General features: G+C 45.5%; 2 protein-coding genes across 4 annotated transcripts in view; both read left to right on the top strand.

Annotated features, from left to right (window-relative positions):
• Nucleotides 1–1,364, top strand: part of LOC119163852 (uncharacterized) — a 29,966-nt gene extending 28,602 nt beyond the window's left edge. The window contains exon 4 of the mRNA XM_037415919.2: nt 778–1,364. Within this exon, the coding sequence (XP_037271816.2) occupies nt 778–1,094 (317 nt within the window). The 3' untranslated portion in view covers nt 1,095–1,364. The remainder of the gene's footprint in view (nt 1–777) is intronic.
• A 7,875-nt stretch (nt 1,365–9,239) lies between these two features.
• LOC119163850 (uncharacterized) overlaps nt 9,240–27,066 on the top strand; it is a 111,554-nt gene continuing 93,727 nt past the window's right edge. For 2 of the 3 annotated variants that reach the window (XM_037415917.2, XM_075872179.1), the window contains exons 1-6: nt 9,240–9,989; nt 14,530–14,639; nt 17,495–17,602; nt 18,570–18,755; nt 19,514–19,601; nt 25,143–25,249. In XM_037415917.2, coding sequence (XP_037271814.2) covers nt 9,368–9,989; nt 14,530–14,639; nt 17,495–17,602; nt 18,570–18,755; nt 19,514–19,601; nt 25,143–25,249 — 1,221 coding nt within the window. In that variant the 5' untranslated portion in view covers nt 9,240–9,367. Of the gene's footprint in view, nt 9,990–10,024; nt 10,248–14,529; nt 14,640–17,494; nt 17,603–18,569; nt 18,756–19,513; nt 19,602–25,142; nt 25,250–27,066 lie in introns of those variants that run through there. The other variant, XM_075872180.1, reaches the window with a different exon arrangement.

The raw sequence follows: 27,066 nt of genomic DNA, 5'->3' as shown, positions 1-27,066 counted from the left end.
AAAAGAAAATTGGTGAATGGTATTCTGGGGGCCTGCGTTGGAGTCTCTCGAGCGTGCAGCGCAGGCAAACGAGCACATCAAGTCACGTCACACGTGAGACATGAGCGCTAAGTGGCAGTTGTCCTGGAAAACGGGGCGCGCACCCTGCGCGCCTGTCTCTGATGTGATAAAATGTAGAACGCAAGGCGGCGGGTAGGTGCCACCACCATGTCGTCTTAGCAAAACGTTGGAAACACTTCCCTATTCGTGCTAGCGTTACATGGTCAGCGCAGCGGGATAAACGCTATGGTCCTTAGAATTACCTATGTATGCGTTTTGTAGTAAAAAGTACACATACATAATATTAACGTGTTGTTATGGTACCTCAGATATGCGCAATGATTGCTTTTTAATTGACAATTGCACAAGACAGACAGACAGACAGACAGACAGACAGACAGACAGACAGACAGACAGACAGACAGACAGACAGACAGACAGACAGACAGACAGACAGACAGACCAAATTTTTGCGGCGAAGGTCTCCAAGAAAGACCATCGTCTTTAAAAACGCACTTCCAAGGCATCGAGTGAGCCTTTAGAGTTCTGCTACCGTACCATGTCCGCATATGGGCTGTGGTGAATAAGCGTGCCTCCTAAAATAACGCTGTGCTACGGCCGTGACGTCAGCCTTTAGAGTTGTACTACCGTGCCACAGCACGAAAACAAGCTGTTTCCTCTTTCCAGCAAAACGGTGAACGCTGAATCCGTTTTCTTTACTTTATCCCCTCCCCGTAGGCCTGATCCGTGCCACGAGGGACGGCCCTTGCGTGCCCCGAGACCAGTGTGCACCCGTGGGCGGTCAGGGTGACCAGTGCAAGCGCAACGAGGAGTTCCGAAGCTGCGGCAGTGCCTGTCCCGCCGTGTGCGGCCAGCAGGCACCCGAAGCGTGTACGGCACAGTGCGTGCCCGGATGCTTCTGTGTGAGGGGATACATCCGCGACAAGAACGGCCTCTGCATCCCCACCTCCGCCTGCAGAGGGGGCCGCGGGGGCAAGCCCGGCAGGCAGCGTAACATCATCAGCAACCAGCACCCTCCCACCCACTTCTTCTGAATGAATCACAGGAGGGACGATGGAAGCGGCCTCTCTACGCAGACGTCCACGCATTGTCCATCGAGCTTGTTCGGGTAGTACGCCGGGTCCAGGATAATGTGAAGATTTTATTCTAGTTCCGTTTGTTTTGAAGGCAGTGGGCCGCGACGGAATCTGCTCGAGGCGGATGTGAGTGATAGATGGTAAACATGGAAAGTAACTAAGTGAAAAAAAAATTTCACGTTATTAACGACCCAGGTGTCGACTTCTTGCGATGACTTTCTGAGCAGCGATCCATCCCATTACTGCGGATCCCTATCAAATGGAGATGGAGGGGGGAGGGGAGGCTTGCACCATACGATTCAGTTGTTCAGACACGGGAGGGAGTAAAAAGAGCGAAGGACATAGAAAAAGCATGAGGATCAACTAAAGTTAATTCTGGTTTTTCACTCGGTGCGTCAGGTCGGCTACCCCAGCCCGAACGACTACTCCGGTGGGACGCCTTTGAACACTGCCATGCACAGAGTACATTCGTGCGTTGAAACTTATCTAGGTAGGCGCTCTTTAGCGCTATCATTATCTAGCATATGGCTCATTCGACGCGATTGTTACTGAGACAGCTTGCGGCACTTACCACTGCAGAGGCATCATGTCAAAGAGACGGACACTGAACTACAAGGTTCGATGAACATTGCGTGCAAGCCATCTTGTCGTTTCAGCTGTGTTATACATCTACCATGCAACCACCATTCTCCTTTCTGATATATGTATTCGTAATAAAGTTCAAGGGCAACTGCTCTCTTAAGCGCGTACGTTTTCTCATTGTCAAGTGCAAAGAATGCGATGACACCATTGACGTATAAGCCCCGAAAGAGGCCGGTGTCACGTGCCATGAACAGTTGGACGTGCTATTTTTTCACGTGTCCAAACTGTAGCGAGCGGAGCAACAGCTGCGTCATATGCTGTAATGCATGTGGCGTGGCATGTTGTCACATGTTGCTAGATACGACGTGGAGGGCAAGGTACTTGAACCGATTGCATACACGACCAACCAAACAACATGGCGGACGAATGACAGTAGTGTGATCAACCCTTAGTGGCGTTAGTAACAGTAAACGCACCCTCTACACTACATCCACCCTTTTACAAGATGTAAATGGTGATTATAATAAGTCCACTCTCTCAGGCATACAGATACGTCGTCCCGATTGCGTCTACCGAGGACCGCGGTGTGAAGTTCCGGTGTAAATAGACATCGGGTACTGAGCTCATAGTAAGAAAGGCGCGCAAGTTCGAGGAGCCTCACGACCAGGTATAACGCCACTCTACTCGGCATCGCAACTCAGCGGCTCTCCCGTCCCGTCGAATGTCTATACGCCTTCCCCAACGCTTGACGACGCTCCCGGACCAAGTGTCCTGATAGGAACACTAAATGGCACAAGCAGGCAACGAATGGCGCGACATTATATACCGTTGGTTGCTTCCGCAACGTGGCATCGCAGACGCCCACAACTCCGTACACGATAAGCACGCCGAGAATCTGCAGGTGCACCTTTCATGGTTAGAGACTGTGGTGGTATTATCACGTTCTTTAGAAAACTTGTGCGCCGGCTGACTCGAGATTATATGGTTCTCCTGACACGCATGGACAGGCAGCGACTTTTCAAAGGTTGAGCGAGGCTGAAACTTGTGGAGCCAAGAATGTACCTGCATGGTTCCGCGACCACGCCTTTCTAGATCGCGCAAGCAGTCGGTTTCTGCTCGGTGGGGCGACACGTTGAGGCAACTTCGGGCCCTGACTCAATCAGTCCGACTACTAGGCCATGCATGTATACTCCCGACTCAACACGTGAGAGCCCGAAACTGCCTCAAGGTGTCGCCCCGTGGAGCGGAGGCGAACGAGCGCATCGAGGCACTCTTCGGAAACCTAAGCGAAAACCGGCTGCTCGCACGCTCTACAAGGAAGTGGCTTCGGCTGTACACATAAAAAGAGCCATGTGATCGTCAAAATTCTTCCTGCACAGTTACTCTACTATTCTCACTGCACGTTTCCCTTCTCCGTTTGACTGTTGGAAATCGGGGCAGCGGTAAAGTTGTATACGTCTACTCGAATTCTTTTGACGAGAACTGTGGAGTTTTACCACTCCGACGAACTTCACACCAGTGCCGTACACGTTCCTCTTAAACAGGAATAAAGGCTCGTTCCTTCACAATTTTAGAATGAGTTCCCGTTACAAGTTCCATAAGTTCGAAAGGAACATAACTCAGCACTATCGACTGCCCTCCACATCATCATCATCAGCCTGACTACGTTCACTGCAGGACAAAGGCCTCTCCCATGTTCCACCAGTCAACTGGGTCCTGTGCTTGCTGCTGTCACTTTATACCCGCAATCCTCTTAATCTCATCCGCCACCTAACTTTCTGTCTCCCCCTAAGTCACTTTTGTTCTCTGGAAATCTAGCCTATTACCCTTAATGACCAGCGGTTATCCTGCCTACGCGCTACATGCCCGGCCCATGTCCACTTCTTCTTCATTTCAACTATGATAACCTTAGTCCCGCTTTGTGCCCTGATCCACTCTGCACCTCAAGCTAAATCGGGCCTAGACCGTTCAATAACCGCAGCTACAAACACGCACACGAGCCCCGTCATCCTGCACCACATATATTCCGACGTCTGAAGTTCCAATCTCTGCCAGTACTATACCACCAGAGGCCATATCATATGGGAATGTCCAGCATTAATCACAAATTCTGGGGTCACGGCCTCCAATGAAGACCTTCGGGCGCGTTGGCGGACGGCGCTGCTCAGTTCTGGCCAGGACAAGCAAATTGGCGCGATCCACCAGGCCAAGGAAGCTGCTGGGAGATGTGGTCTTCCTGTTAGCTTATAGGTGGGAGCCAAGCCCAGTAATCTGCCGGAAATCAATAAAGTTTACCTCTCTTTCTCTCGTTACTGTTACATTTCGCAAATTGGAACTATGTCGTTACATTAACGTTTCATTTAAGTTTTTGATCAAAATATAGTGCCAGATGGTATTGCGGCCAAATGAAGTGAAAAGTTTAATATTAATTTGGCACTACGCATATTTTGCGCATTTAACAACGGCGGTGGAAGGTTACATGTTGATAGAACGATTGTAAGGGTACAACCCTATAAACGAACGTTATATAGGTCACCAGCCATCCTGCAAATAAGTCGAACTACAACTTTAGTGCTCGTCTATTACAAGTGCAAGAGACATGGCACTTTCTACATCAGTCATCAAATGCGCAGTCAGAATGCTGCACTTCGCATATTAACATGATAGCGTTACAGAGCTTATATCACTGAAGTTCTGGTGCCGGTGGCTGCGTTAATTTAATTGCTAGTTCTGAGTGAAAAGTTAGGGTTGCCCATAAGTGAAAATTCGAGATAAATACAAGTAAACAAATAATTAAAAACAGTTTGAGTGCAAATTGAATCCACGCACTCTGCGTATATCAAGCATATGTTCTATCAAACAGTCAGGTAACTGCTTGAAACAGCTTCAGAAAAGTGCCGCCACATCCACGAAGTGAATGATGATGAGTGGGCGAAGCTCCGGAGGTAAACCTGGTAAACCATGAATCCTCCGTACATTTCGCCCACTCGATTTTATTGCAACGCTCCCCCTAGCGTACGTCGCTGCACTATATCGAACGATGACACGCGCCATATGTGGCATCATTCCTATTTTATAACACCTCACATCTTTCATAATCAACTACACGTACCGCCGTCTAGTTTATAACATCTTGCATCTTTTGGATGGATGGATGGATGGATGGATGGATGGATGGATGGATGGATGGATGGATGGATGGATGGATGGATGGATGGATGGATGGATGTATGGATGGATGGACGGACGGACGGACGGACGGATGGATGGATGGATGGACGGATGGATATGGCTGTACCCTTTAGATCGGGCGGTGGCTAGCGTAATACTTAATGCCGTCAGCTACAAGTACCGCCATCTAGCGAACACTGCAAGAACTGAACGAGAGGTGGCTACATACAGGGGACGCACAGCCCATGCCTTAAGGAGCTTCGCTCCTAAAAGAAATGTTCAAATATCATCTAATTATAGACGAAAAGTTCTCAACGTTTACGTATAGTGATGCACGGCAGCAGCGTACAATCACGCCAGGCGTGCTTTAGAATTGCGCAACGAGCGGGTGTTTTGTACCCCTGTCACACGGGCACCCGTGAAAACCGTTTAACTCCCTCGTCCTTACGACAACGAAGATGCGGTCGGTGTCACACGGCCACCCTTACGCAAACGAAGGTGAATGGAGCATTTCGCAAAGGACGTTCAACGATCTCCCTTCGCAGCGAAACGAGGTACTCTCGTCCCCAGCAGTCTAGAGGTCAGAGGAAAATTTCGAGCACTAAGTGGCCGCAGTGAAAGAATATTACATTTTAGCAATATTAAACGTTCTTTCGTTGTAGTACTCATTCACAACGCGTGTTTGCTTACATATATTTACGCCCGCCAGAGTTCACTTACTCTCAACACCGATGCCCTACACACACCGTGCCTCGCGAGTCGCGATATAGCCGGGCCGGCCGGCGCCAGCCGATCAACGTCATTACCAGCGCAATATCGTACCACTTCTTTACGTCGTCCGCTGTGTCACTCATGGCTGAAGAACACAAAATGTGCGCTCACGAGGCAAGGAAGCATAAGAACTTTCGTACCGGGCATGTACACAGGCAACAAAACAACTAAAAGCACAATGTGGCCAGCGTCACTAGCAGCATTGCTACATTTAGCAAATGCGTTTTTATTTGAAATTAGTTTAATGGTTTGTTAGTCGCATACCTACTTATTAGTGCTTTTTGGTAAAATCCGCATAACGAGGATTCACAAAAAATCAATAGGAATGAAATTAGAATACTTTCCTGAAAATCAAACAGCGCCAGCTGAGCCCCCTCGCGGCAACTTTTACAACCTTGTCATTGCCGTGTGACACAGCCACAACTCCTTCTCCGTCAAACCCCCTAGGGATTTACGTTGACGGTGTTCAACGAAGTTTGGTGGTGGCCGTGTGACAGGGGCATTAGAGGCCCACCCACCCATTACAAAGCGCTCAAAGTCAACAGCTGCTTAGGTTCGCGTTTGTCTCACCGACGCGTATAGTGGACTACTCCCTAATTCGCAAAAGAAAGGCAGTGGCCACTTCGCAACTGTACTTCCATTAGGCATTCTAAAAAAATTGTTTGAAACAGTTCATTTTACGCGTGCTAACGTTCTTTCCCCATGCAGCATAGTTGAATCATACACCGTGAACCGAAGTCACGCTAGCGACTGAGAAGGCGTCATCTATAGAGCCTGATTACGCTATCGCATTCTATATATACACTATTGAAAGCGAATCTCAAGTGTCGTGGAAGATTTTTTTTTTTTTCGTGAAGAAATTGCCACACGTGCACCAATATGAATAAGCTTCATGCACAGAAAACCACAGCGAGAAAAATAATACGTATGAATTGAATGAGAGCTGATTCAATATTGCAGTCTGAGTATATATATGAAGTAATGTCCAGGATACAAGTACATGTCCACACTAAGCAAGAGTTCCATCTCAAAGTTGGTATACGACAGACCAGCTTTGTTTTGTCGTTAGCAATTGATTGGTATCGTTGAAAAGCCGCTCCATCAAACGCTACAGGGTTCTGTCATGCTGTCACACAAATAAGAGTAATGTCGATCGAGGTAGTAAAGTGAGGGCAGGTTCCGCGGGTGCAACAAGAATGTGTCGCTGGATGTACTTGTATGGTTCATTGCATGACAGTCGTTATCGGTGTGGGTGGATGTTGAAATGAATGACAATAAAAAAAACTATGGACTGATAGCCACGGTGATAACTGGAATGTCAAATATAGATGCCTGGCCAAACGCAACCACTGCAGGCACCGGACAGGCGCCGCTGCCGCACCCACTTCCATTACGTTTCGGTCCTCTTCCCTGCAATCCATGTACCCGGGTGTCAAAAGATATGTTTCTTGCCGGCGGTATATACGGGATTCTAAAGAGACGATTGAACCTCGGAGTAGCGGAAGTACACATGACGAGAAAAACACTCCGACTATAGTTCGACGCGTTGCACACCGTAAGTGCTTGAACATAAAACATATGTAAACGTCCGAAGCATACGCTGCACGCGGCAAAAGGGCTCATTTCCAAGGGATAGAGTTCCGAAGTGTAGCTTTGTCATTGTTATGTTTGGGCTCTAGACCATTCATGAGCAGTGGAAAGTCACGGCGCGGATTATGGTGTTTAGTACATCGGTGCTTTACTGTGCCTCAAGCGTCGTGATTGGTTCCTCTGTCCTATGCGCGATTAACCAGTTTCGCGACGATAATTCGCACTTTTCAGAGACTCGATGAAATCCCGCGCAAGTGTTTCGACTATGTGGACAGGGTCATGTGCACGCGTTGCAGAACCGCCAGAATGCGCACGCACGCAGGCACACGCACACACAAACAAACACACACACACACAAGTATACTTATGAGTTAGCCAAGCAGACAAGTCCTCGAGGTAACAAATAGTGCGATCTTTCCTGGCAGCAGCTCACAATGGAGTTCGATCATTATCAATGTCCAGTAAAAACTCTCCACGGTGTGTCAACACTCCTACACTTCCTATCGGTCCTTTATTGCGGTCAGAATGGATCATACTAGTAGGAAAAGTAATCAAATGCTCTTCCCACAAGTGGTCGGTTTCGTCATCGCCCCTCACGCAGTCGCCAATCCGCTCTGTCCTGCATTATATGCTGCGTGCGTTCAAAGCCGAGGAAATGAACGCCGTTACCTAATTTGCCGTTCTTACGTAAACGTAGCGCGTTGCCGTTACAGTTCCACCGATCCTTCACATAACGGTGTCGTTTCTTCGTTCCTCCAAAAAGTAACTGGTTCCTGGAACGTCGTTCTTTGGAATGCATTTTCATACAGCACTGATTTCAAGAGGGCACCTTTGCATTGGTATGAAGCAACGCGCTCAGCAAAGTTCGGGCAGTGACGCTGCATACGAGAAAGAAGACCTTGATTGATTGATATGTGGGGTTTAACGTCCCAAAACCACCATTTGATTATGAGACGCCGTAGTGGAGGGCTCCGGAAATTTCGACCACCTGGGGTTCTTTAACGTGCACCCAAATCTGAGCACATGGGCCTCGACATTTCCGCCTCCATAAGAGAAAGAAGACCTTTAGCGACGTTGCACGTCGCCTGGTAAAATTCTGCCTAAAACATCAGCGCTTGTTTCTCCCCTAGCGGAAAGATTGGCGGGTATACATTTCCGCCGCTTCCCTACAGGTGCCAGTAAGGTTGCGCTCGCCCAGTATCTTAATCTGTGCGCGAAACCTCTCGCGTTAGTGAATGCGTCCCTACGGGAGGCTGTTAGCTTCTGAACATTGCGATCCCATACCGCAAGCATGAATGAAGGCGAAGGAGTTGATGCAAGCAGTGAAATTACAGCGATTCGCATCAGAATGCCCGAAACAAACAACATAGAGGCATGGATGGTGCACAATACAGCGTAAATAAAATCGTGTTGCTTCCGCTGGCAGTCCTCCTGAGGCACTGGCAGTCCTTCTGAGAAATTGATTATGGTGCACTGTGCTCAAGACCGGAGTTCATTTCTTGATCACTATAGTGAACATATCACTCGACATTTTGTGTGGTATGAGCCTGCTCCTGATAGCGCCGGCCTAAGTCTGCAAATATGAATGTACATTCTAGTTACAACAGTGGCATATCTATGCTGCGCGGCGAAATACTCTGTACAGTCCTGAATCTTTTGACGTACACGGCAATGATGGCTGCACGCGTGCAAACAACGGACAACACCTTGCCGCAATGCTATCGTTTCAGAGAGCATAGCAACTAAACCTACGAAAAAAGAAAAAAGAGAACATTACGCGTTGTTGTGCGTACCTAAGTTTTCTACTATTTCTAGCTATTCCTGTGTGAATAGCTATAGTCTGGTCCCAGTTGTGTTTTTCCAAAGTATGATTTCGAAAATCCCGCTATTTTGTGACTGATGCCGACTTGCTTCAACGTGTCAGCAGCCGCGTGACGCACGTTTTTTCATTGAGCGGAGGCGCTGCCTGGCGGCAGAAACGCGAACGCGCCTCGTAATTTCACAAATGGCGGCGCCTACGCCAGTCTGCCGTAATTGCTGGTGCTTCCTCAATTTTTGATAACGCGATTTTTGCCGGGCCTCCTTTATTTACGCCCCGAGCTCGCGGAGCCGCAACCATGACTTCCATATCGCCGAACTGCGAGCTCGAAGAAGGCGAGATAAGCGACGACGCCGAAGAGTTGGGCGACTACGATGCGAGGACCGCCGCTGTGCCTAGGCCTCCGGCCAAACCGTTCGGCATCGAGGTGTCGTCTTCGCCGTCTCGCGCCGCTCCACCCTCCCATCCGCACAAGAGTCGAAGCCGAGTCAACAACAACTCGACGGCTCGCTACTACAAGAAGCCCCTGTCCGTCTTCAACCCGCCCAGCGGTCACTACGACCGCAACAGCGGGGGTCACTCTCGTCCTCCCTTTGGCGGTGGCTTGCGGTCGGCCGTTGCCAGTCGACCTCTGGCGCCAAGTCGCGGTCGTGCGTCTCTGCCGTCGTTCGTGGCGTCGCACGACTCTGGCAGGACTAGTGGTGGCGACGATCGGTGCGGAGGCCGGAGGTCCTCGTCGCACCTCGACCACTACTCGTGGTTCCGCAGGTCTTCCTCGGGCCACTTCAGTCGGGACGTCGAGAGCTCGACAGCGTCTTCTTCTTCTCACGGCCGCTTCCAGCCACCGTTTTCGCAGCGGCCGCGACCCGAGCGGAGTCCGCCGCCGCCCATTTCACACTCTGGGAGTGCGAGGAAAAACCGTATCCTACTGCGCTTGCTGGTGATGGTGCGATCAATCAGCTATTGAAATTCATTGTCTGCATGTCTTCAATTACGCAGCGATCTATTGTTTCGCGGGGCTGCGTCACACCTCTTCACTCCCAGTTGCAGCTGGGGCAGTGTGTGTTTTCACGTTAATGCTCAGTGTTTGCGTCGGTACGTCATGATGAGCGCTATGATGCAACGTTGTCGTTTGTGTTGTTCGCAACGAGTCCGAAACGGTGAGACTCGACTGAGAGGTCAGTATTCCATTGGCGGCCAGGGTCGCTGACGACCGCTGTGGTATAGCCTCGGTGATCGTTTTGTTTGTTTTTCTTTCGCGTTGTGGTGTGCTGGACACGCGAACGATCAAGTGCCACGTCGTGTCACACGTAATCTCTGCCACGCATCCGTCGCGCGCGGTTGCTTTTGCGATAAATTAATCCCGTACTGTCCCCAGTCCTTTACCGTGCTTATGATTCCGTCGGAAGCCGTGGGGTCGATTCGCTGCCGTGGCGGCAGCATTTTGATGTGCGTGTAATTACAGGTAGACATGTATGTCTGTTGCAGGTAGACATGTATGTTTGTTTATTTCAGATGTGGCATTGTGAGAAGTCTAGTTGATAGTTATTTCACATTAAATTGAAACTGTCGGGATATGTTATCGGGTGGTGTACAAGTTCAGGAAGGAGATACAATATGTTGCTTTACCATTAGGTCACGAAAGGAAACTACATATTGAGTATTGGAAATTTTTTTTTCTTCTTAGTACATAATGAACAGAGCAACATATCTAGTGGCCATAACCAATCATTTCTTTTCATGACCGGGACATTTCCTCATGTATATTAGAAGCACTCATGTTCCACAATTCTAACTAACTTGCAAGTTGTAGCCCTTAAAACATTTATGATATGGGAAATAGCTAATTCCTAAAAAGGCACCTCCGAACTGGAGCAAAGCTGCTACTTTGAGAGATGCGCCGAGCATTACTTCGACAGCTGCGTAACTTGTGTAGCTTTTGCAGCATTGACTTGCTATGTACGAAATGATGCATGGCATTATCTAAGGTCCCCAGATTTTTCCCTTTTACCTGAGCACGGACAACTGCCCCCTCTTCCAGCCCTCTCTCACTCGCAGCCGGTGTCTGTCGCCATTATCTGGAAGATTTACAAGACCAGGTTCGTCGTCGAAAATCAATTCAGGCGGTGACGCTGCCTCGCGCTCCTACCTCCAGTTAACGAGCCATGATGTTTCACAGACAGATCACATTTCCTCCTCAGATTTTAGTGGTATTTTTTACGGTCTAGAAAATGGGTATCCGCTAGAAAGATAAATAGTAAGTACTTGAGGCAAAGCATACTTCAGCGCACGTTATCACGAAGCGTCTTTCTTCAGTTGCCAATGCCCAATCATTAGTAAGTAGGGCACGCGTTTCACCAGGGCTTGAAAAAGTGTTGGGAACAACATGGCTGCTGAAAACGAGCATTAGGCAATGAAATTTGTCGGTGGGGCTTCGGTGCTTGTGGGTACTTAAAAAAAGAAGAGAGAGACAAATTTAGGGACCTGAGCCTTTCGGGCTAATATGAACGTTGCGATTATTTCAAGTGAGCAACTTTGAATGTGGCTGCAGGGGACAGAACATTTTGTAAGCATTTCTGTTATCACTTTGCACAGTTCATTTTTCTACTGCTCTGTTGATATTGGGCTAGCGGAGACATCCAGCAATCGCTTGTACTGAATTTCACGCCTTACTGTAACACTCTCTTGATCCTAACTCAAATGACTAATCGAGCCTTCCCTGTTTTTGAAGCCACGAAATGCATAGAAAATCAAATGTAAGCATACATTGTCAGGTATCGCTCCTTATAGTTTGACATAACTTTCATGTGTGGGTAGCTCGCGAAACCAATTAACTAATAAATTTTTACATAATGAGGGGACAACTAAAAAAACTTCATTTCTATCTCCCTGTACAACCATATACCCTCCATGGCCATAAGTAACGATGAACAGTGGAATTGTGAAGGAACAGCAGGAAAAATTAAGTTCTCACAGTGAAAAATTCTCATTTCTTCTCGAACGGATTCCTAGATGAGCTGTAAATTATCTGTTGGAGAAATCATGATATCCAGGTTGCTGAACACGTATTCACATATTGTCCCAACTGTTCACCTTTGGCAAAATGTTGCATTTGCATTTATGGAATCGAGGCCGTGTAGTAGCCGAAACGAATCTATAGAGCATGTTTTCTTGAGTGAATACCTCCATTTAAAGTATGCGTCCTGAAAATGTGCTACTTAATGCGTCATTGGTTCATTCAGTGCTTTCTAGAAACTTCTCCCTAGAACAGTGGTTCTGAAGTAGGGGTCCGAAAACTGCAGGAACTCCGTGAAGCTACTCTAGTTGTCTGTGAAACCCATCCTCAAATAAAAAAAATGTATTTTTTTGGAGGCCCACTATGTCCCATTAACTTTTTTGCTACCGTGCCTATAGAAATCGTTCAATTTGAATTATGCATTTCAAGTTTAAATTATCGTGCACTCGTGTTGTTTGTGGGCGTCTAATGCCATTTAGGTAAGAAAGTGGGAAACAAACAAGAACTGCTATGTTACGGTTGTTTTTTGCTTTAGGGAAGTTTTTCCTCGCCGCTTAAAGTTACAAGTTGTCGTGCAAGTGCGCCAGTCATGGCATCGTTTGCGATGTGGATGTTCAGAAAAGACATGTTTCTTGCGAATCGAGCGCATGAACAGCAGATTTCGAGGATGAAATCAGCAGCAGTGAGCCTGGAGAAAATTTTGACACATCGAATTTTAGCACTGATAATGAGAATGCGTCAAGTCAAGCTGCAACATCGAGCGAGTGTCGGTTGTTTGTGTGGCGCACTTTTTGTTGTCTAATTTGTAGTTGCGGGTGGGGGAGCGTGTACTCACAGCAATTTTACTCATTTTGAAGGTCTCAACTTCCTACGGAAATTATTCCTTGCTAGAATTTATTAACCGTGTGCAGTTTCTTTCGAGATGAAGCCTAGGAGTCGAAGTCTTAGGTGCGCTCCAGAGTAGGGCACGCCACTTAGTTCAGACCGTCGATTTTTTTCTAGCTGTCTTTCACTGCGCAGCTGACTAGCACGATCTGCGACTACACCAACAAATATGCGTGAAGGCATACTTTGAGGGGCACACATACGCAGAAAGAGAGGATCCGTGGAAGAACTTCAGTCTCGATCAAGTGATGAAGTGCATTGAAATCCTCATGTACATGGCAAATGTTGAATTACCTGACCTTCATCTATACTGAAATACCTCAGAGTTATGTTCAGGCCTCAATATTTCAAAAATTATGTCCTGAAGCAGTTTTTTTTTTTGTTGTTGTTGTTCCTTGCTTTTTCAAGTGCCATGAACTCTGAGCACAGACCTTGTCCGCGGCAGCAAGCTGCACAGGATAACCCATATATTGCTGCACCCTCACTAACTTTCTTTTTTGTGGGAAGAACAGTTCTTTACAATAATTTTTTAAATCTATACAACCTTCTTGCACCATAAGAAGTTTCAAATTGTATATCATGAAATATATTAAACTTCATTATTTTTTAAGTTATCCTCCTTTCATTGTATAACCACTATATAAACTTCTCATTATAAATTTTTTTCAATGTGTGTAATAAATACATATGCAACATTTTTGTTATTGCACAGAACATTCTTTCAGCTACAGTTTTGTACCAAAGAATGTAAATAGGCCATTAATACCTAGCTGCCAAAAATTTTTTTCGCTTATTAAAACGACCCCTTTTCCCGCGGTAGCAAAAGAGTTGAAATGGCAGCTTTGTATTTTTAGTATGCGTCACTGCATAACATCGTAATGTTGCCTTGCAGCTGAGCTGCCTGATATATCTGCTCCATGCTGTACAGCTTTTGTTTCAGCTTATGCAAATTAAATAGCTATATTTGAAGAGCAAACGTGGCTAGAAAGAGATGGAATTTGGCTGCAGACCTCACAGTTTATTGACAAGCGGTTGAGGTTGAACTAGTGTGGCACTTTTGTTCGACCATTCCTTGCCAGGGACAAATGTCCATGCACATGCGAGCTAGATATGCCAACTAAAAGCTATCTGCAGCAGATCTGTGCGACATTTCTGTTATGAGAGGGTGAAATTCGGGCATGCCCAGTTCACCAGCGTTCCCTTTTGACAGTGTTTCCTTCTGTACATGTAATATTGTCGTCTCTGAATGACATTTGAGTCTGAGGATGTTGTATCAGCATTTTGAAATTTGTATTTCATTTGCTTTTGAGTAAACAGTAACAAGTTCCTTTGATGATGCAACATTATTATTGGAAAACTTGGAAGCTTAGCTTGTGCATGGTTTACGGTGAATCGCTTTTGCAATTGTCAAGAGTTGGTCCACTAGAAATACAGTTGGCCAATTTTCATACGTTGATGTGACAAACGAACACTTGGTGTTCAGCATGGAACGGGGAAGCACGGTTAACATGTCTATCAAATCATGTTTTTGAAGTTCCTTGACTGACGTGAATACCCAGAATCCCAACCCAAGTTCCTACAGAGCTCCGTCACAAATGACCCATCGTACGAGGATTTGCTGGCCCAGTACAAGAGTATTCAGCATCAACTCGAGGATCTCAACAAGAGCGTAAGTTTGACTTTGCTGATATGTTAATATTGTTTTACAAAATTTAATTTTTGTTGCCATATTTGATGCCACCTATGAATGTGTGATCTAAGAGGAAAGAGCTCATGCAAAATACATACTAGCATACAACTTTCATAATTTAGGAGGTTACAATGGCTTCAGCGAAGTTTGTAGAGAGTCCAATGTTGTGAATCGGCCCATAGAAACACTCGCATCTGTGTAGGTTCACCTCCTGCCGCGGTGGTTTAGTGGCTAAGGTACTTGGCTGCTTACCTGCAAGTCGCAGGATCCAGTCCCGGCTGCAGCGGCTGAATTTTCGATGGAGGCAAAAATGCTGTAGGCCTGTGTGCTCAGATTTGTGCGCACATTAAAAACCCCAAGTGATCAAAATTTACTGAGCCCTCCACTACGGCATCTCTCATAATCATATGGTGGCTTTGGCACCTCAAACGCCACATATCAATCATCAGTGTATGTTCACGGCCTTTGAAATGTGAGGGAAAGAGGAAGCTGGCACCATTGTGGATTAAGACTGGGAAATGCTTCCACGATGAATACAGTCATCCCTTGTGGAAGAAACCGAATCGGTCCCGAAACATTAGGCAATAAAAACTTGACCGAAGCCATTTTAGCTTCCTACATCTACCCAACCAGACAGATTTCTGTTGCAATATTTACCTTTAACTTTTGTAATACTTCTTCAGCAAGTTGGTGCTCTTCAATCATAAATTATTTTTAGGTCACATTCGAGGCACATGTAAAGAAGAACACCCAGACTTTCTAATTACCTGTTCTCTCTCTCTTTTTTACGCTATGAAGAGATTTGTTGAATTGTTAGATGGAGCATGGCATCATCTGAGTAAATGTGCTTAGGTGTATATTATAGGCATTCAATGTTTATCATTGTAGTTATCATTAGACAAGTGCAACTCTGGAGAATATAATGTGACGGAAGTTTTGCATTCTCGGGAGAGTTTTCATTTTGATGTGTGCTTTGAAAAGTTCACTAGCTTTTTCTTTAACACTAGTGCCCATTAACAAGACACTTTATACCTGACCTGTGTTATCCTTTGGATCTGTGTTAGTGGCAATCTCGTTTAGTATAGTATCGCATTTTCTCATGTACAACCTGCCCTTGCATATAACCCAGACATCCAACTACAAACCATAAAAAAAAAAATAGAAATAAAAGTTTCTTGCTAATTGCTTAGAAATTGTGATTCTTGCATTACCACGAAGCTGTGTTAGGAAGCCAACTTGCAAATCGTAATTCACATGTAACCGGTACGTTGTCATCACCTCTCAATGTTCTGTATATTTTATGCGGTTTATATGCGGAAAAGCACGGTAACTAGATGGGACAGCGGAGATGGTTCAAATGCAGGCGATGCACATAGAAATTACTCTCCGAAGTGTCTCTGTAGTGCATGAACAAAGGAATTTTCATGAAGTGAGTGTGCAGGTTACGAGCTGCATGCTGCCTGCCGTGGTATCCTATTTGGCCACGCGTTGTGTTGCTGAGGCCAAGAACATAGGTTGGACTCATGTCATGGTGCATATTACGAGAGATGAAGAGCAGGAACACCTGTACACAATGATTTTGGTGCATGTAGGCACGAAGTTAATAAATTATTGAACTGATTTGCCACTAATTAGAGTGCCAAAGTGTTCTAAATGTCGTTCGAGTATGGTACTCTTCAAAACGGTGGCCATACAAAGTTGCACATGGCAGCTAAAGCATAGGTGGGCTGCTGGAACATAGACAGGCTCCTGGAACTTGCCATGGATCAGCTGACGAGACCCTTACGCAAAGGAGGGATGCGACGTGGGTCTAGAAAAATGCTGGTGATCTGTTGTCAAAACATTTCTGCAATTTATAATTGTTTATTTGCAATCTCCATAGATGGCGGGACAGGCCCGAAATTTTTTTTAATTTACAAAATCGTCCAGTGAGGGGCATAGAAAGACTTAAAAGGCAGAACGAGTATACTCGAGCTTGGTAAGGACTAGTGTGAGTGTTGTAGTAAAAGTTATGTCGGGCTTGGCACTGAAAGACTTAAAAGCTGCAACCCCAAATTTCCCTCAAAATGAGCACTTCAACAAAAGTAACGAAAGTGACTACCATATCTTGTGTACTAAGTGCGAGCCAAAGGCATACAAATATATCCGTGTATCCACATATATATCAAGTTATAGAATAAACCTGTGGCAGGTACTCACTCCAGAAATTATGATAATTATCTTTAGAAATGAACCAATCTACACAGTGTGGCATGTCACTGTGATGTAGAGATATTACATTTGATGAAGACGTGAAATTCACGTTCCAAATTAGAATATTCTCGCAAAACAAAAATGCACGAAATGCCACAATTTTTCGCAAATATTTAGAAAAGGACTGTGGGCATCAAATTAAATGCGAACGGTGCCAAGCATTAGCCATGATACAGCACACATCGTTCAGTCATCACGATGGACATGCGCGGTGCCGGCAAATTGGAGCACCGTTCACCCGTCGGCGGTGACGACTGGATGGCACGTACTACGCCGTCGGTAATGCTTGCGACCGTTTGTTCCATTCGACACCGGTGCGCCAGACGGCACAGCGTGGTGTGTCAAGGGGATCAGATGAATGCGTAAGACATCGGGCAAAGACGTGCAAATGCACGTCCTGGTTGGGCATGTCATAGCGGAAAAAGAAACACTTGAAACACTAGAATGCTTTTTTGCATGCAGCTACGCTCGAACCTATTGGTTCTCTCCCTGTGATGTCCCTTTGAGGTCTAGCTGCAGGAATGATAAAGTATGTCCAGTTCGTGGTTGTACATTTTTTTTTTTTTTGTCTGTGTCTTCAGAGTATTGAAGAGCAGCACCCAACCAATGCGACTACCCACGAAAAGTCTTCCAAGTCGAGTGAGCGCAGAAAAAAGACCCACAAGCCAAAATGCAGGAGAGCTCGAAAGGTGATGGCTCAGTTTCTCTGTCGAACCTCACATTGAAAGGATGTATTACCATGAACTTGTGTTTATGAATCAAATTACTGCTTCTGAAATTGTTATAGTGATGCCTCAGTATAATGACTTCAATTTAAAATTACTGCGCATACCAGGGGAGTAAGTGTGCAACGATTTATGCCAATATTGCCACCTGATGGTATACGTAATGAGTGTTGGATCTAAGGAATGTATTTCGCGTTGGATGCCGCAACGCTCAAACCCCATTATAACAAAGTTGAATCTGACATGAAAATAAATTCGTTATATCTAAATTTGTGATAAAGGTATATTTCCAACAGTATAACAAAACTGTGCTTCATTTACTTTGATATATCGGTCCAGTTTCGTTATATCAAGGTTTGAGTGTACTTTATTAGGAGGTTGGCCTAGTCTGGACTCACGTTCTGGCCCTGCGGTTTTTCTTTGATTGGCAGCAGATGAAAGAGACACCAGAGAGAAAACTGTTTTTTTCCATATTAGCAAGTTAATATATCGCAATATCGAAATTCGCCGTGGTTACCGTGAAAAGATGCTTGAAAGTCAGGTTACATTGCTACTGTAAAGTTTCCACACCGACTGCCACAACGACGTAGGTTTTGACGGCGTCTGCGACGACCTATGTAATTTGTGATTCATAAATACAAGGTCCTCTAGAAGGTGGGCCATAGACTGAGCATACCAAGTGTCAGAAAATTTCGTTGGCTCAATGTCGCCACAATACAAAAAATGCACTTTGAAAATCGGTTACGTTGCGTGCGGAGATTATGGCACAGAACTTAGAAATGAGTCTTACAACTTGATTTTCTCTTCTATTCTGAAATTCGTGGCAATGAAATTGAGATTACAGGTTAAAGTTTTCCCGTCTAAACGGATTCACTGTATTTCTTTTGTATATATTTGATGACTGGGATCTTTCCGTCTTGCGCGCTGCCAGAGCCTGTCGGAGGATGAACCGAGAGAAATGCTTGGCGATGAAGGGAAGGAGCAAGTCCCCCCTCTGTCTGCGATTCCGGTCATCTGCGACGAAAACGTCGGGTGCCGCTTGTCGCCGGTGTCGCCCGGTCCGCCGACGCCTCTCGCACCCCTCCCGCAGGCCAGCGACATCAGTGATGATGATGATGTGAGTGCTTTTTCGCGGCTTGCACATACGTTGCGCTAGCGGCTATGTGGAGCACTTGTTTTGGGAGTGCACGAGGCAAGTGTTGGAAACCTTGTCGGTCATGCTCACAACTGCCTAAACCAGGATATTGGGTGTGCAATGTTTGTGAAAATATGTGAAATAAATCAGCACAAAACACAGGATGAATGACAGTGCAACTAGACTAGGGTTGAACTACCAACTGCAGTTGGTAGGGTAGAGTTGTTGAATCCTTAAATGAACTGCCAAGGTCAAGCACCTTGAACTTGGCAAATAGGGAAGTGATCTCTGAAATCACCATCTATGCAGTCTAGTCTCCAGCCATCTGATGTTGCGTTCATTGAAGGAATAGCTGTCGAGAGGATGACTCTGGCGGAATTTGTCCGAGGAATGCTCTTGACAGCAGATGGCTCACCTAGGCGGCGTGGATGGCAAAGATAAATGGGCAGTCTGAATGCAAAAAGTGGGGTGCAGTGCGTAACAGGGACTAGAAAAAGTGGGGCGCAATGCGTAACAGGGATTAGAAAAGAGAACGACGCAGGCGCACTTGGGAATGAACCGTTACCAACTAGCCCTAATGGCTGTTTTGCTACAATACGGACTGCGATGGTCTGTATTCTTTCGGTTACGTCTGTACAATCATAGGCCAACTGGCCCAAAATGAAGTTTTATTGCTGTATCTACATGTTTCGGGCATTATCGGGCGAAGAGAAGTGAACCTTTCTCTGTGAACGCTGCAGGAAACGGATCTCATGGAATTGCGACGCAAGGCTCTGGAAACTCTCAAAAATACGAAGCCACCTAAAGCGCAGGAAGAGAAAACCGAAGGTAATGGCCAACTTTTTAAATACGGTCCGCTTCGGTGGAACGGTGGCTAGGCTGCTCTGCTGCCGACCCGAAGGTCGCAGGTTTGATCCCGTTCGTGGTGGTTGCATCTCAGTAGAGGCAAGATGGTACAGGCCTGTGTAATGTGCGATGTGAGTGCGCGTTAAGGAACACCAGGTGGTCAAAATTTCCAGAGCTCTCCACTATAGCGTCACTCATAATCACATCATCATTCTGGGACTTGAAACCCCAGATATTATTATATTAACTTTTTAAAATACACTCTGACATTATTATAACGAAGTTGCATTTCACACGAAAATAAGTTTGTTATATCCAAAAATGTGTTATATTTTTCTAACACTTTTGCAAGTATTCTTCACTCTCTTTGTTATAAATGACATTTCTTTATAACCAGGTTCGTTATATCGAGTTTTGAGTGTTTTGAGTGAAGTTTTGTTTTGAAGTGAGTTTTGAGTGAAGTTGGCTGTTCTAATAAGCACTCTTTCACTTAATTTTTATTCGTGCATCCATTGCAAAGCTTCTTTTAATTTCCACTCTACCCATGTGGGGGAGGTGTACTCAGAGAACCCTACACAGGTCTATACCTAACACAACCCTCTGCTTTCCATAGGCATGCACACGCAACATTACCTAACGCTAGTTTAAGGGAATCTACATTACCCAACATTTAGCCACCATGTTTTATGACAAGACAAATAATTAATTGGCAAGTGTTTGTCCTGCCAGCATTGGCATTCTGGTTTACAACATGTTGATAAAAGGACCATGGCTTTGTGACATGACGTCATGTCATTTGCACCATTCATCTCGCAATGTAGATGACATGAAGCGTGATATCCTGAATACACCGAAGTAATGAAACAATCAACATGGCATCAATTAATCAATTCTATCTTTATTTACAACCAAATTTGCACTCATACCTCGATATAAAAAACAGGGATATAGCAAGTTATCAATTACAATGAAGTGAAGAATAGTTTTGCATAGTGTGTTACAAAGATGTTTATAAGGAATTTTCAGATATAGCGAAGTACTTTTGTGGCAGGTATGACTGCTATGATGAGGTTTGAGTGGATATCGCACAGGTTGAATGTAGTTAATGTTTAAGAGAGGACGGGGCTTAGGAATCGCGAGAAATGTCAAAAAAATCAATTTTTTTAAAATCAAGTTTTCATTTTCTGGCACCCTTTTTCTGTCTTATTCTAAAATATCTACTCTGAAAACCATGCAGAAGTGCTTCAAAAAATTTGTTTCACCCTCCTAGTGAGCAAAAATTACAGTGGACTCTTAGTAATAGGAAATCTGATAACCGGAACTGCTGCTTAAATGGAACAGTTGGCTCTGATGCGATTGGTTTCATCCCTGCGCACTGCACTTTAGTTCGCCTCTCAGTAAATGGAACTCCTGATAAACAGAACACATTTTCTCAGTCTTTTTATGTTCCGTTTATTGAGAGTTCACCGTATTCTAGAAATGGCGACAAAACAGCAGTTTAAAAAAAAAAATTATAGATTCGCGATGGCGCGACCGGAAGCCAGCTTCTTGATTTCATCGCAAAGAGCATTTCTCCGTGTTCTAATTCCCCACGTCAGCTGGCTTCTCCATTCAGAAATAACCGTGCAAAAAGCAAATACTTGACGCACATTACGAGCCCTCTCATTGGCCGCGTTCCCCATGTTGCCATAGCTCCCCTTGCCATTGGACTGATGCCCGCTGCGGGAAATCATCTGCTGCTTGTGCGTCGCAAGGACACTGCTGTCGAAAATCGCTACCTCGTGATGTGCTTACGGCTTGACAATCACTTGGAATGTAATTTTAGTTACGAGCTGTAAGCAGATGCTTGATTAGATTACTATGGTGGGCCGCGCTCGTAGACCGCACGGCATGCCATCGGAGTCGTCTTTAGGCTTAACTCCGCTGATGGGGAGACGAACCTTAAACTTTGCGGCCAAGAACAACGTGCTAGCGCACTCGTGGCAACGTGCTTCTTCGCAAACAGCAAAGCACATCGTTGGCTGCCTCCTCATAATCGCAGATGGGCCATTTACACATCGCCAACGAACCTCACAGTCAAGCTTGTCAGGCCCCCCTCCCCCCGCTTTCACTGCCAAGAATTGATTGGAACAGCACTTTCGGGCATTGGCACTCAAACATGCGATACCAAGCGCAGTGAATGCTGATTTTTCATCACCGAACACCACCGCCAAGCGCATCACGTGCCAGCAGCACTGTCCCCGCAGGCACGCACTTCGCAGTCATATGGAGTGTTGTCTATAAGCTCTAGTGAAGCGATTTAGACGTGCTTGTAGCTGTGTTTGGTATCGCCGCAAGCCTCTATGAGTAGTCTAAAACAATGAAGGCCGCGTAGATTACCATTTCCGCGACCGGCCGTATGATGATGCGTTTCGTTGACAGATTGGCAAAAGAACATGCACGAAGCATGGGTGCGAATTTTTTTCTGCCCGACTCATGTCATTAAATAAACTGTTAAAGAATTCCTGTGCGACCAGTTTTCTGCCCATAACTAACTGTTCATTAATTGGAAAGAAGGCATAGGCTGTCATGGTGTGAGCCATTGTTTCTGATGCAGTAAACCTCCCTATATAAAAATATTGGACTCATTATTTATAATCAAGAAGTACCTAATTATGCTAATGACAGCTTGAACACAAGAAAGATGTGTAGTCATTTCAGTATATGGCCTTATTCAATTACAATTCTTTCTGTCATGTCCATCGCACTGTTCCTTGATACAGAGAACTTGGTTTGAAATCCCACTTGTTCTTTGTAGATAAAAGAAAATGAAGTTATGAAAAAAAAAAAAAAGATAGGCAACAAAGGCACACTGCCCAGAGGCCACATGTCCGAGAAGTCAAACATCACAAGACAAACCATAGGTCACAATTTGTATGAGTTTCAGAGACATGAAGAGAAGATAAAATTTTAAACACAGTTTTCTCTATACTGTTCTTGTCTGTTTTTTTTTTTTTTTGGCATTATGGTCAGCTGGTGGAGCAGATATTTTGGCAGCCACTTCAGAGATTTTGATACCATTAGTTTTGTGATGCTCCTTGAACTGTGCTTCAACGGGCTGCGATCTTATTCTTTCATTTTACTCCTTCAAGAATTTTTTTTGTAGGGCTTCTTGTTTGTAGTATAAATGCGCTCATTCCAGAATCACAGGAGAAAGCGTTAACTACAAGATTTAGTGTCGCAAGAAATATTGCTTTGGAAACGCAGCCCCCTTGAGCATACGTTTGGCTGTGCTCACAGTAACAGGTTGTGTACCAACCTGGAAAAGTCAGGTAATTTGAAACCTCCTGGAAAAGTCAGGGAAATTCTGAAAAACCTGTCTAGGTCATAGAAACTGATGGCAGTTTCGTGCAACCGTCACAAAATTAAGCATTACCATTGATCAAACCTTAAGAAGTCTCTTTCTCGGCTGAAACTATGGTAAGCTGTTAGAAGGTGTGTGAAAAAAAAAAAAAAAAAAAGCCGCCCTCATTTTCCCACTGGGGGAACTTCAGTGAATGTGTCGCCGAGTGGTAGAGGTATCTCGTGAATGTTGCATAATTGGTATGGTTTGGGACTCACCGGGTAGCGTTCATCTCAGGCAGCTTTGCGGGTCGTGGCAAGTAACGGTAACCCTAGGTCATGCTCATCGACGGCAGGTGCCCACGTACGGAGTCTTTACACAATGAGCACACCAAGTACAACTTGAACAGTTCCAGCAGTCTCGCCTCGTCATCGTTGTCGCTGTTAACGTCGTTGACGCCACCACCCTTCAAGTTGACGTTGCCAAACTTGCTCCAAAGAACCCGTAGCACGTTGGTTTGCTTCGCTTTGTTCTTGATGCTTCCGACCAGCGCAAGGTCGTTGTCGAGGGACAGTCAGTCGCACACCTTACAGCTGTGTGCGACTGACTGAAACTACTTCAGCTAAATTTTTCATTTTAATTTCTTGAGATCGTGTAAATAAACCTGCAATTATTTTTCAGTGTCACATTCGCAGCAGAGTACTTAAATCAAGCTAACGTGCTGACATTCGTGATTCTTCTGTGGAATCAGGGAAGCTGTTGCAGCTTGACAGATTCATTCTTGTAACCACATATTCAAACGTCGGCACAATAAACACTGTCCCCAGCTTTCGTTGCACTTTAGGTATCAGAGCCCAGAGACGTAAAAGACAAACATGCATGTGCTCGTCGGAAAAAGAAAAGGAAAGAAAACTGTGCAGTACGGCTCTGTTTTTGAAATGTTATCGTTACTTGTTGTCAAGACAAGGTACACAGAATACGCGAGTAGTAGTTATTCTTTTTTTCTTCACTGAGAAGTGTATTTTAGAGGTTCGCAAATCAGTCGGGGGACACAAAACAATAGTAAATACGGTCATCCAGTTCGAATCAGATCTAATCCAGTCCACATCCTAAATAGTTGAGTCAGTAAATACAGCAGTTCAGGTCAATCTAATTCAATCCAATACACTTCTTAAGAGGCGTAGGCTACAGCAATTATAGTAAAATAGATGTGGCAGAACCGGCCAGGCTTCCATGTCCTCGTATACACGGATGCTGCAAGATGGCACCACTTCTGCATTTCTTAGCAGCTTTGACTGCGATGTCGGACTATCGCACGCTCTTTCAAACTTTCATCCACCGTTACTTTTAACTTGTGTGTTTGCTTCCTGGCTCTTCCAAACATCAAACAGCTGACTTGCTCACTGCATGGCTCAAGAGTTTTATTTTGGCCAGATATACATGTTTTTCACATTTACCGCATGCGCTCAGAACAGTCTCAGTGCGTCTGGTAATTATGTTTACTTTATATTTGAGGGTTTGTTTACCATGCACAGTTTTCCATGCAGACGTGGCGGTTAAGAATTTACTTTAGTTAACATGGAAAACCTTAAAAAGTCAGGGAATTTAGAAAAATCTAATTGGTAGACATCCTGTGTAATTACCAGCTATTTACATCATTCTGTAAATCCTCCAGCCTCTCCACCAGGTTCAGTGAAGAAATAATTTGTTTCTCATCAAGTTTTTGTGTTACTGTCTCGAAAAGTTTATGGAACCACATTGAAGCCATTCTTAGTGTCTGTGCGAATGTTCATCAAGATCCAACCCTGTTTATCAAGATCCAACCATAGACAAAAAAGCTGGTTCCTAAAGTCTTGTCTCCCCTTGAAGCCTTCATTGCCTGTAGTTGTTCATTGCCTGTGGTTATATTAGCATGTGAATGTATGCTTTTGTAGCACAGTGTAGCTTTAAACTCAAACCTCATTATAACAAGTTTGGATCTTACATGAAAGCAAGTTCATTATATACAAAAATTTATTATAGAGGTTTGTTCTGAGCACTATATCTATTCCAAGACCCCTTTTCAATTACTTTCTTATAACGGAATATTTCTTTATATCTGGGTTCGTTATATTGAGGTTTGAGTGTATAAGAAAATATTTGCACTTTATTTACACACACACACACACATATGGTAACATCTTCGTTGACTGTTTCAACAGTCCCTCCGGACGACTCCGACAATGCATCGGTGCTTCCACTGGACGAGCTGCCCTCCGACTTGCTGGAGCCGGAGCGTCCCATTCAAGAAGTTCAAGAAAAGCAACAGGTGAGTCCACCTATTCTGGCTCTATTCTCATGTGAAGTACCTTAAAAGACTGCATGTAGCTCAGACCCGCTTATAGTCCTGGGTGTGATTTGGAGATAGCAAACACGAGAAAAAAAAAAAGTTTTCACCCGAATATAGCCCTAGTAAAACAGAAAAATGAGCTTATTGACACACTTCAATCATCGTCATCGTCGGATGCACTCTCTTCCGAAGCTCCCTTGTCAGAAATGTTCTCCCACAGCGCGTCATCCTCAGTGCCATCAAGCACGTTGGAAATGGAGCACTTTGAGATGTGCAAACAAGCGCCTTGGGACTGGTTCTCCGGACCTCATCCACTTCGCGTACAGGCGCTTGACATGGTCCTTATTAAGCGATGCCTGTTGTGGGTTAATGATTAAACCACATTCGCTACGAACTCACATTGTTTTGCAGAAGTGCGGTACCACCACGCGGAATCGGAGTCGGGCTCTTCCAGGGAGCGCATGCATTCGTTCAACGAGATGACCCAGTCATATCGCGCCGAACGCCAGCTATACCCACCACCCCACCGATCCCCCAAAAATTTTCACCAAATATTATGGCGTCGCCTTTAGACCCGCACCCTTCCCTCCCCCTATTTTCTTTCCCGCATTTACCCGGGAGCGTACGCCCCGTCCTGTGCTCAATGCACTCACCCCCACGCTACCCTTACCCACATTCTCATGGAATTCCCGGCGGACCCTCCCCCGCGGGGCCCGGAGCCACTGACCACATGGGAGGAATGGGAGACCTTGCTGCGCTCGACGGACCCGGCCAAGCAGAAAATCGCCACTGACCGGGCCGCCCACGTCATGGAACTGCATGAACTCATGAACGCATAGCGCAGTGGGGTCGTGCGGGGACCCTGGGACGTAAGTGCCCAAATCCCTTGGTCTAATAAAGTTTTACCACCACCACCATCACGTGCGATCAACCATTCCCGGCTAGTTGTGCGCAGAACGAAATTTCGTTGCACAAAACATGCGGCTTTTACTGCGCATTATCGCTAACAAGTGACGAAATAGTCCCATGGTGTACTGGGCTATGCAACATTCACTACTTGCCGTATTTACTCGTGCAATTAATGCACTTTTTTTTCTCAAAAAGTCGGAACGATATTGGGGGTGCGTTCATTGCGCGTACTAAATTTCATAAAAACTTTTTTGGGAGAAGGAAAAAAAATGCGGTAATGCAAAAAAAAAAAAGTTTGGTCGCTTAGCCTTTCACAAAATACATATGCGAACACTGTTTGGAAACAGCTTCTTTGTTGCACTTTACTCGTCTTCGGTGGTTGATGACGCTATCTTCTGCAAGCTGTCCACCAGCCGGGCCGCTGCCCGCGCATGCCATAAAAACGCTTTGCGACTATATTTTCTCGCAATCGTTTAACTGCAACGGTGGTATCTGCTTGTAATCTCGAGGCACGCACAAAAGCGTGCACTCACGGGGGAACGGGAATTGAAATAAAAAGTAGGCTAAAAAAGGGGGAGGGGGAAGGTTCGCAGGAAGCCACCGACATCGGTTGGCCCGAGCAGTTTGGTGACCTTCGCTCCCTGTGTGTTTATCAGCTGCGATGTCTCTACACTCGCACCACTCCTGAACCCTGCTGTGGCGCGCAGAAAGCACAGATAGTACGAAAAGCAATAGGCACGCCACAATGGGCGAAGGAGTGGGAGGGAGCGAGCCGATGTGGGTGAGGGGGGGGTGGCAAAGTAATCGAAAACGGAAGAGATCCAACAGGTGAGGAGGCGCCAGATGTCGGTTAGGGGGACTGCAGCGGATGAATGGAGGGGTTGTTT

This window comes from Rhipicephalus microplus, chromosome 8, assembly GCF_043290135.1.
Source record: "Rhipicephalus microplus isolate Deutch F79 chromosome 8, USDA_Rmic, whole genome shotgun sequence".
NCBI lineage: Eukaryota > Metazoa > Arthropoda > Arachnida > Ixodida > Ixodidae > Rhipicephalus > Rhipicephalus microplus.
Note: the sequence above shows the minus strand (reverse complement) of the source record. Positions and strands in the feature narration are given on the sequence as shown.